At 44.7% G+C, this 11,303-nt stretch overlaps 1 protein-coding gene across 1 annotated transcript in view; it reads right to left on the bottom strand.

The window, feature by feature from the left end:
• Positions 1–1,429: 1,429 nt before the first annotated feature.
• nprl2 (NPR2 like, GATOR1 complex subunit) overlaps positions 1,430–11,303 on the bottom strand; it is a 23,071-nt gene continuing 13,197 nt past the window's right edge. The window contains exons 7-11 of the mRNA XM_067978070.1: positions 9,000–9,036; positions 8,716–8,809; positions 4,889–5,006; positions 3,986–4,128; positions 1,430–2,984 (exon numbers count right to left, since the gene is read on the bottom strand). Coding sequence (XP_067834171.1) covers positions 2,917–2,984; positions 3,986–4,128; positions 4,889–5,006; positions 8,716–8,809; positions 9,000–9,036 — 460 coding nt within the window. The 3' untranslated portion in view covers positions 1,430–2,916. The remainder of the gene's footprint in view (positions 2,985–3,985; positions 4,129–4,888; positions 5,007–8,715; positions 8,810–8,999; positions 9,037–11,303) is intronic.

The following is an 11,303-nucleotide window of genomic DNA, read 5'->3' as shown; positions in this document are numbered from 1 at the left end:
GCAGTCTCAATGCAGACCAGCATGTACTGCAGTGGGTGAGAGATGCTCATGGCTCCCATTGACTCCCTGCTCAACTTCAGTATGTTGGCTACAGGTGTTTCCTTGTTTAATATTGGTTTATGTTGTTTGCTGGCTTCTCCCCACCAATATGGTCAGTATTTAAAAACCTAAAGTTGGTTGTAAACATAAGGAAGTGTAGTGTAGAGTACCTTAAAAATACAGCAAGGTGTGTAACCTGCAAAGAGTAAACATCTGTGGAAATCCAGGATGGTGGAAACACACATAGAATCAACACTAGAATCCTCAGAGCAATAGGCAACCCCAAAGAATGAATCCCAAATAACATGAAACACAGAAGCCAAGCAAAAATGATTGAATAGTTAGTTAACAAATCTACTTGAATTACACTTGTGGCTGGTGGCGGGAGTACGTGTCCTGCAAATAGCTCGGCAAACTTCCAACCCGACGAGAAAACTACCAATTGGACTTGTTGCCGAGTTCTTGGGAAGCACCAAGACACCCCATCCAGAAATCGGATAAATCCCAAGCTCCTACCTTATTGCCCCTTCCCCCATTCGTCTCTCTTTCTCCCTCCCACAACCTGCTTCTGTTCTCCTCCATCTCACGTTCTTCTCTCCCTCTCCCCTCTATTCCTCCCCATCTTTCATTTTACCTCTCTCCTTTCCCTCCTCCTCTCCAGTCCTTATCTTCTCTCCCCTCCCCATTCCTCTCCCTCGCTACGTCTCCCTTCCACTCCTCCTCACTCAGTCTGCCTTCACTGTCCTTCCTCTCTCTCTCCCTGTCTTGGTTCAATTATCTCCCTTGGTTGACCTGAAACGTTTCATTGGTTTTGACTCCCCATGTGCAATGCCAGGGGAGATCAACCAGCAAAAAACTGCAACCAATGAAAAGAAATCTCTCCCCCACAGCACCCCCATTGCATCACTTTCTACATCTCTCGGTATAATAATCGTGGCCCCCACTCAACAGAGCAAAAAAAAAAATCAAACCCCACCCACTGAGCAAAAACTGGGAACCAAGCCAATGAGCATATACTCGAGAACAACCCCCCCAAAAATGATCATAAGCCCAAATGCATCCACGCAGCATGGGACCACAAACACTCCAAAATTCCAGAGACAACAAACCTTCTCCTCCCACCAATGAGCAGAAATTCTGGCATAGGACCTCAAACACTTATTCACCCCCATCTCAGAAACCCAGAAACAAAAATAACTGCCTTTGATTGAGCTGTGATCGCAGATTCCAATGCACTCACTCCACTTGTGGGTTTCCCCACGGGAAAAATCTACCCGCCCGCTGAGTTCTCGGCTCCAAGTAAAAATCATGCCCAAGATTCTTCAACATAAGAAATAGGACCAGAAGCAGGCCATACGGCATGCATACACGCATTCAATTCAAAGAAAGGTGAGCGATTTCCACTATTTTATTCCACTATACATTGAGGATAAAGAGAGAAATAATGGATAGCTAGGAGCAACTTCCAATCTGCAAATTAATGGGTTATATAAAGGATTCAGTGGACCGAGTTAGGCTGAAATCCAATCGAGAGGTTCCAATAGTTTTGATGTAGACTAATGGATGCCCAGGAGGAAATGAGTAGCAGTAGATTATGTAGAGGTCAACAGATACCAGTACTGCCAGTGAGGGGTTTGTGTAACAGCATTTTAAAGCCACATACTGAGAGGTTTATGGGGGGTGGTTCTGTTCATGTGGGTTTATTTTCTGACGTTGGTTACAGAAAGGGAAAGAAAGTGGAGGTGAAAAAGAAAGTGGGAAAAAGAAATTAATGAAAGAAAGAAGGAATGAAACAGCAAGGTACCTTTCAGGTTGTCCAAAAGCTCTTTACAGCCAATTAATTACTTTTGAAATGCAGATATTGTTGTTATGTAGCTAAACACAGTAGCTAATCTAAGCAAAGCAAGGTCCCAGAAACAGCAAATGAATCACTAAGCAGATAATCTGTTTTTGGTGGTGATGGTTAGGATAGAACATTGGCCAGGAGACCAGGGAATACCCCTGCTCTCTGAATAGTGCAATGGGATCTTTTACATCCACTTGAACAAGCAGACTGGGCCTCAGTTTTCCTGATAACCCTGCAGTAACACACCCAAGTGGTCATTCTTCAGTGTTGGCAGGCACTTCAACTGTGAGGGCATCACAGCTAACTTGATCTTATCCACAAATACACACACCGCAGGGGTCCATGGATAATGATCAGGAGTAGGGACTCTAGCTGATTTTCTTCCTGAGCCCAGGAGCACTAAGGCCAATTAAAGCACCCCTACCACTGTCCCAGCTAACTCAGCACAGACCAGGGACTGAACCTGATTATCTTGGGGTTTGTATGGCCCAGCACTAAACACAATCAGTACACATTACACAGCACAGTGGCTAGCTGAGGAATATTTACAAGGAAGTTTGGGGAGGAGGGGGGAGTTAACACAAAGAATGCATTATAAAACATGGGGGGGTGGGGAAGAAGGGAGGATTTGAATGAAACAGCTGGGGGAAGGGTCTGGTCTATCCTGGATACCCATGAATAAGGTGAATGCATACAGAAGGAAATAGCGGAAGGTAAGGACCATGTAATACAATTTAAACACATTATTGAAGAGGAAAGTGGCTCCTTTCCTCCTGTTGGTTCTGGCTTAGAATCTACTTAAGGAGAAATACTTTCATACACATCTTTACTTATTTTTAAACTTAATGTAGGAGGGTCAGAAGATTTCATCAGTGCTGCGGGCCAGCACAGCTCAGTCAGCACCATCTATTACTACTTTCTTGCATTCCTTTACAAAACTGTCCTTCGGTCTGGCAACTCTTGAGCCCAGACAACTTCATGCAATTGCAGAGTCCAACACTCAGTGATTGTCCTGACAACGTGCTGCACTCTCACTTCCAGCACACGATGATATTCGAGTCGTTCTCCAGCCTCTCGTCCAATTCCTTGTAACTAATTCCTGAGAGGAACAGAACAAAAAACAGTAGACTACAATTCACACAATGAAGTATCAAACAGTCCTAGCAGCTGGTCTCAGATACAGCAGAGGTTAGGTGTGGAGTAAAGTGGTGTCAGCCGTGGCTTAGTGATAGCACTCTCGTTTCGGAATCAGAAAGTCGTGGGTTCAAGCCCTACTCTAGAGACTTGAGCACCACATCTAGGCAGGCACTTCAGTGCAGCATCGAGGGAGTCTGCCCTCTCAGGTGGTTGTGAAAGATCCCACAGCCACTGTTTGAAGAGGAGCAGGGGAGTTCTCCCAGTGTCCTGGCCAATATTTATCCCTCAACCAACATCTCAAATAGATTATCTGGTCATTTATCTCACTGTTGCTTGTGGGAGCTTGCTGTGTGCAAATTGGCTGCTGTGTTTCCTACATTAGAATGGTGACTGCACTTCAAGGTGCTTCATTGGCTGTAAAGCACATTGGGTCATCCTGAAGTTGTGGAAGGCACTATATTAATACAAGTTTTTTCTTTCTCTTCTTATCCCTCTTCACAGTCCCATCAAACACTCCCAGGGCAGGTATAGCACAGGTTAGATACAGAATGAAGCTCCCTCTACATTGTCCCATCAAACAATCCTGGGGAAGGTACAGCACAGGTTAGATACAGAGTAAAGCTCCATCTACACTGTCCTGACGATATGCTTCAACCTCAATCTCAGAGATGCATTAGTGAGACTTTTTTTCCATTTCCCACACCAGCCATCCTGTGGCCTCTGACTGTGGCTCCCAACTGTAGTGATAATTAGAGGCGGTTTTGTGCTGTGGGCCCATACATACTATACTACTCAAAATGAATTCACGTAAGACCCTTACCGCCAGGACGAGGAGATCTTAACCCCATTGTCTGGACTGTGAACACACATCTCAGTCCTGAAATCGTCTTATTCCCTGCATCACTCTGTCCCCTCGTCTGATTTAATTCCAGTAAGGGATTGAGCCCATACAGGATGGCTTACCTGTTTTGCAGCAGATCTCATCGTAGCTGTGAGAGCCGGTGTAGAGACGCGGTGGTTGGCTCCTCTCGTCCCGGTTGATCTTTACTGGATACTTGTGCAGTCGGCGAATCAGACCTTTCATCAGACCAAACTGAATAAGCTTCCTGCAATCAGAGGAGAGTGAGGCAGGCTGGGGATTCTGCAGCGAGTGACTCACCTCCTGACTCCCCAAAGCCTCTCCACCATCTACAAGGCACAAGTCAGGAGTGTGATGGAATACTCTCCACTTGCCTGGATGAGTGCAGCTTCAACAACACTCAAGAACCTCGACACCATCCAGGACAAAGCAGATCGGCACCCCAACCATCACCTTAAACATCCACTCCCTACACCACCGATGCACCGTGGCTGCAGTGTGTACTATTTACTGGATGCAATCCAACTTGCCAAGGCTTCTTTAACAGCACCTCCCAAACCCACGACCTCCACCACCTAGAAGGACAAGGGCAGCAAATGCATGAGAACACCACCACCTTTAAGTCACACACCATCCTGATTTAGACATATATCGCTGTTCCTTCCTTCATCATCACTGAGTCAAAATCCTGGAACTCCCTACCTAACACCACTGTGGGAGAACCTTCATTGCACGGACTGCAGCGGTTCAAGAACAAGGCTCACTGCCACCTTCTCAAGGGCAACTAGGGATGGGCAATAAATCGCCCACATCCCAAGAATAAATGAACAAAAAAACATTAAATAAAACCAACAAGACCAGACTGAGAGGGTAGGGAGCCCATCATCCTCATTCATGAGACTTCCTTGCATAGATAAATTATGCTGAAACAGTACAATGAGGGAGTTACAGTTTGTCCACAAATAGCCAAGATAAGAGAAACCGGAATCCCAGGCTCAACATCTCACCTCTCGTCCACGTGTTGAAGCTGCTGAGCATAGCGGGAGCAGAGATCACGGGCTGTGGTGCCGGGGCTGAGCCCACAGTATAGCTGGAATACATCTCGCAGACTGGCACGCTTGTGTCCTGTGGGAAAAGGCAGCAATTAACAGGTCTTAAAAGGCCTCCCACAAGAGCCCATTGGTGGCAATTTGAAACTGCACTTACCTCTAGTGGCATTGAGAATATAGGCAACTTTAGGGCATTCAGTCCAATAAACCCACTCTCTAAATTGACTGATCGCAATTCCAGGGATTAACTTATGTCTCACACAGCAACAGCATTACCTCTTTGTATTAGTACTGTACTCTCTTTCTCTAGTAAACAATTTTACAACACCAAGTTATAGTCCAGCAATTTTATTTTAAATTCACAAGCTTTCGGAGGCTACCTCCTTCCTCAGGTGAACGATGTGGAAAAGTAGTGATTACTACTAATTCTCACCACTAATTCTCACCTGAGGAAGGAGGTAGCCTCCGAAAGCTTGTGAATTTAAAATAAAATTGCTGGACTATAACTTGGTGTTGTAAAATTGTTTACAATTGTCAACCCCAGTCCATCACCGGCATCTCCACATCATCTCTTTCTCTAGCACAGTATAGTACCATGTACATAAAAACACAGAATGCTGGAAATACTCAGCAGGTCAGGCAGCCTCTGCTGAGTGTTTCCAGCATTTTCTGTTTTTATTTCAGCTTTCCAGCATCAGCAGTATTTTGCTTTTGATATGGTTCCTGCATGTTTCTTTTTTAAAACCACAAATACTGGGCTGATGGTATCAACAATGTTTCCCAAAAAATCCCCTAGATCAGTACAATTTATGACTGTTCTATTCAATATATTAACCAAGGGATTGGTGTTTGTAGCATTGTACACCAATCACCGTCCACTAATTTGGTAGAGCGATTATCCCATTTAAAATAAATTGGTTAACACCTGCATTACAATAGCCCACTGAGCAACATCATACATACATGGTAAGCATTTGTTCACTATTATTACCAACATTAGTTCCTAGGCTATAGTCCCTCACTCCCACATCAGTTATTTTATATTGTACTCACTTGCCATCTACTGGCTCAGTTTCCAACAGATCCAAATCCTTGAGTCTATTTGGACGGTTTTTCATTAGTTGTTCTGCCTCTAATTTTAGCATCAGCAAACTCAGCTCGCTTAATGTCTTATCCAATTAGGAACATAGTAACAGGAGTGGGCCATTCAGCCCCTCGAGCCTGTTCCGCCATTCAATTAGGTCATGACTGATCTGTGTCTTAAACTTCATTTACCTGCCTTGGTTCCGTAACCCTTAATTGCCTTGCCCAACAAAAATTAAGGGATATGGGCCAAAGGCAGGTATATGGAGTTAGATCACAGATCAGCCATGATCTTATCAAATGGCGGAGCAGGCAGGAGGGGCTGAATGGCCTACTCCTGTTCCTGTGTTCCCATCAATCTCAGTTTTGCAATTTTTAATTGACCCCCAGCCACAACAGCTTTTTTTTGGCAGGGGTTTGGGGGAGGGGGAGGGGTGTGGGGTGTGGAAGGGGAGAGGAGAAAGAGTTCCAGAAGTGCTTCCTGACATCACCCCTGAACGGCCTAGCTCTAATTTTAAGGGTATGCCCCCTTGTTCTGAACTCTCCTACCAGAGGAAAGAGTTTCTTTCTATCTGCCCTTTCTAAACCTTTAATCATCTTAAACACTTCAATTAGATCACCCCTTATTCAAGGGAATACACGTCCAATTGACGTAACAATTAAAATGAAGCTAACAGGGGCCCCCACTTAAAGAGTGATTAACTTATGACCTCTTTCCATCTTGAAAAGTTTCAATTTATTGGAAATTGTCTCTTTCCTGTTTTGTCCCACCCACTTTAACCGCTGGGCGTGCCGGGGTACCGTGTCCGCCGGCGCTGGGCTACCATTTTACAGGTCTAGATTGCCCTCTAGTACCTTGTCTAAATGGCCATTAACCTGAGTATTTGACTGTGGAGAGCCCAATGCCCAATCCTGTTCTAATCCGATGTCACACACACACACACCTCCAACAAAGGTCACTGGATGGTGACCAGGAATGGGAACCCTGGGCGATTTGCTTTTTGCTCCCTAACTCAGGGTTTTCCTCACCCTGACTGAGATCAGCACAGTGGATCAAATATGGGACAGATCTTCATGGCGCAGCTACACACAAGAAACTCGCTAGACCTCTGGACAGCCATCTCCTGTTTAAGTTAATTTCCTACACAGTGCTCTGTTCCACTTCCTATGCCATATCATGGCCACTAATCTCAGATATGGACCCCTGTTAAATAGATTTGAAAATCTAACTATATGAAATGGCCCCATTTCACTTGTCCAATAGACCAAGAGCATCTGGGAAAACTCCCGCAAGTCAGCTAGCACCACTTTCCCTCCATGCTAGCAGTGCCTTATGAAGTTGTACTTCTCCAGATATTCTCCACTATATTTTTTTTATTCATTCATGGGATGTGGGCGTCGCTGGCGAGGCCGACATTTATTGCCCATCCCTAATTGTCCTTGAGAAGGTGGTGGTGAGCCGCCTTCTTGAACTGCTGCAATCCATTCTCCCACAGTGCTGTTAGGAAGGGAGTTCCAGGATTTTGACCCAGCGACGATGAAGGAACGGCGATATATTTCCAAGTGGGGATGGTGTGTGGTATCTCAGTCATTTCAAAGATTTTTCTCTACATTTCTGTTAAATTTATTAGTTCCAGGTATGATCAGCTATTTTATTTAAATGGAGTTATGTTTGTTAGGGACATCTCATGAGTTTAGTGAATTTTTCAAAATGCTGTTAAAGAAAAACAGCTTGCACCTGTAAAAAGATCTGGGGCCAGGACCATTCCAGGGCCAGGATTTGGGGAGGGCAATAAGAGTTACTCATGAACCAGTGTGTAATTGCTTTCTGTTAGGTCTGTGTAAGTGGTCCTGACAAGCCCATGGTTGTGATCTTCTACAAAAAGTTAGTGCATGCCCTTTGCTTTATGGCTTCACATGGTTACTCTTGGACCGGGAGTATGTTGAATTATAAAGGCACTTACAGGAGATAACCATGTATTATTTGATAAATGTATGGCTAGTGATGCCAGTTGGGTAACCATGGGCTCCCAAGCTTGCTCAATTGATGTAGGGAGGTGGGGAGGAATTTCCCATCTTTCCTGAAATTAGCCCCATGTTTTTTGCCTCCCCCAAAAGTCAGTGGGAGGAGAGGGCAGTGCATGAAGTCTAATAGATTGGGTGATTATGGCTGGGCATGATGGGCTTTTCTCATTTATTTGCAATTTAAAACTATAAGGTGGTCAAGTTGTGTAATCTTCATCGAGTTACATCGAAACTACAGCACAGAAACAGGCCATTTGACCCAACTGGTCTATGCCTATTAGCATACCCTTCTATTCCTTTCTCCCTCATGCTTATTTAGCTTCTCCTTAAATGCATCTACGCTATTTGCCTCAAATACTCCACGTGATAGCGAGTTCCACATTCTAACCACTCTCTAGGTAAAGAAGTTTCTCCTGAATTCCCTATTGGATTTATTAGTGACTATCTTATATTGATGACCTCTAGTTCTGGACTCCCCACAAGTGGAAACATTTTCTCTACGTCTACCGTATCAAACCCTTTCATTATCTTAAAGACCTCTATCAGCCTTCTCTTTTCTAAAGAGCCCCAGCCTGGGCTGAAAGGGCATGCAGTTCGGAGTGGGCATGATGGGTGTAGACAGCAAGATGCCATTTAATTTTCAATGCTTTTTCACTGAACAAAAACATTCACCATACCTGGTTTAGTGACATACACCAGGCACTCCTCCTGCAAGGACTTGTCATCCACCAGATCCTGCACCCTGGGAGTTGGGCAGTACACATTAGAATACTGCAGAGGGGAAAGGAACAGAAAGCAGTTAAACAGCAACAAAACTAGCGATCAACGTGGTTAGTGCAGGTTCAGTACAACAAGGGTTTGTTTTGCACTAAGGGGAGAGGGAAGGTGGCACAGAAGCAGCAGCTAATTCCAAGCTACAATTTGGGAATATAGATATACCAACTGCCGTCAATACACTCACCTGGAATATTGGGACTAAAGTCACAACTCCATAGTATCTGTAAGACAAGAGCACACATAACATTCAGTGTGAGACTTGCACTGAACAATGCTGGCACCATTCCAGGAGCACACATACCACACTGATCTGGGCAAGATATAATCTCCCATGCCGAATAAGCTGGACAGACCCATTTTAAAGGTAGGGCAAATTAAGAAATCATGAAGAATGGAATGAAATAAGGTCCCTAGGCTTATCTTCCCAAATGACCATAGAACATTCTGAGCTGCTATACACTCTACCCCAATCCACTGAATGTTCTAAGAGGGGTAAAACAACCACACGTAAATTACCTAATCCCAAATTCCCAGATCCTGCTCACCAGTTTATGAAGCTCCTAAAAGGCATTAAAATGTCAAAAAGATTTAGACAGAGAGGATGGGCTCTGACTGTTTCGCTGCAGAAGGAAAAGCCAAAGAACGAGTTCCAACTAAAAGAATGAGGGTTTTGACTAGAGTCAGTGGAACACAAGATGGGAAGGAGAGGAGGAACAATGTAAATTCAAAGCTAATGGGAAGGAGAAACCCCATCAGCATGAGGCAGAGGAGAATGAGAAAGAGCGTCATGGGCACTCTTGGACTAGCACAGAAATGCACATCAACAGAGTCTGGTAGGCGAAGAAATGGAACACTTTGCCCATAATTTTATTAAATCTAACTTCGCTCTAAATTTTAAAGATACTGATAATTTTACACCATAAGTCCTGGCCAGAATGGAGATGATTGGGTAATTCCCCCGTCAATCACACCTGGAGACTACACTGCTGTAAGTAACTGGGATAATTTGTATTATGTAACTATCCTCCACTGACTGCATTTGGCTGGAGAAATAATCCTGCTGCACTCGGGAGACTCTCGGGAGAGTTTCAGTCACGAGTTCTGTCTGCTGTAGTTCATAAAGGCTCTATTTAAATAAGCTGAGTAAATAGACTATTTGCTGTAAGTCCTGTCCCACCTCCACTCATTGGCTGATACAGTGGTGTCAATACTCACACTGTAATTTTATTTGGACATCTGTGTTAGTAACAAGCAGTTAGTCAAACAAAGATGTATGGACATATCGTCTCATAACATCACCTATCCTCATTTTCTCGAGTCAATCCATAGTGCAGAGCAGTGGCAAGTTTATTTTGTACTTGGGATGTGCCAATCGTTGCTCTGAAGAGGTGGTGGTGGGCCTTCTCCTTAAACCCCCGCTCCTGTTAAGAACAGAATGCGATGATTTTGACCCAGTGACGATGAAGGAATGAAGTTCAAATCAGGATGATGTGTGACTTTTAGCATAACTTGGAGATGATGGTGTTCCCATGATCTTACTGTTCTTGTCCTTCTTGGTGGTAGAGGTTGTGGTTAAGGGAGGTGCTTTGAAGTAAGTTTTGTGAGTTGCTGCAGTGCATCCTGTAGATAGTACGTACTGCAGTAATAGTGTGCCAAGGGCCTTTTCTTGTTGAAGATGGTCATTAACTGACACGAATGTTACCTGCTACTTATCAGCCCAAGCCTGGATATTACCCACATCCTGCCGAAGGCTGGCTTAGGCTGCTCCATTATCAGAGAAGTTGTTACTGGAGCTAAACACTGCAGAATGGTCAGCGAACAGCCCTACACCTGACCCTATGACAGCGGGAAAGTCATTGATGGAACAGCTGATGGTGGTTGTGCTGAGGACATATTAGTGAGGAACGCCTGCAGTGATGTCCTGGGGCTGTGATGACTGGCCTCCAACCACCACAACCATCTTCCTGTGTGTCAGGTATGACTCCAGCCACTGGAGGGTTTTCCCCTTGACCCCCACTGACATCAGTTTTGCTAGGGTTCTTTAGTGCCATACTCCGTTAAATGTTGCCTTCAGGTCGAGGGCAACTCCCCCTGGTAATCAGCTCTTGGGCCAGTTCCTGGATTAAGGCGGTGACATTTTGTGGTGACATGTTGTGGTGACGGTCAGTGCACTGAGCGACGAATCCAGCAAGGGGCTCAGAGGGGATCATGAGGCTGATGCATCCCAGATCACCGTTCAGAATGGCTGAATTTCTTGCAGGAATAGGTATGTAGGATTCCAGCTGTCTGGCCACCACCTCGCCTCCCCTCATCTGTCACAGGTGTTTCTGTGGGTTACAGTATGTTTGGTGTGTGATTTTGAGTTGAACTTCTCATTCTTTACTGTACGTACAAGTTGGGGGGAATGGTTAAAGCTTTTAAATGACCAATTTTGCTACAGGTTTTGAGGCCCATATGGATAAGCAAAATAGTTCAATAAGTAGTTAAA

The sequence above is a fragment of the Heptranchias perlo genome, unplaced genomic scaffold, assembly GCF_035084215.1.
Source record: "Heptranchias perlo isolate sHepPer1 unplaced genomic scaffold, sHepPer1.hap1 HAP1_SCAFFOLD_219, whole genome shotgun sequence".
Taxonomy (NCBI): Eukaryota; Metazoa; Chordata; class Chondrichthyes; order Hexanchiformes; family Hexanchidae; genus Heptranchias; species Heptranchias perlo.
Note: the sequence above shows the minus strand (reverse complement) of the source record. Positions and strands in the feature narration are given on the sequence as shown.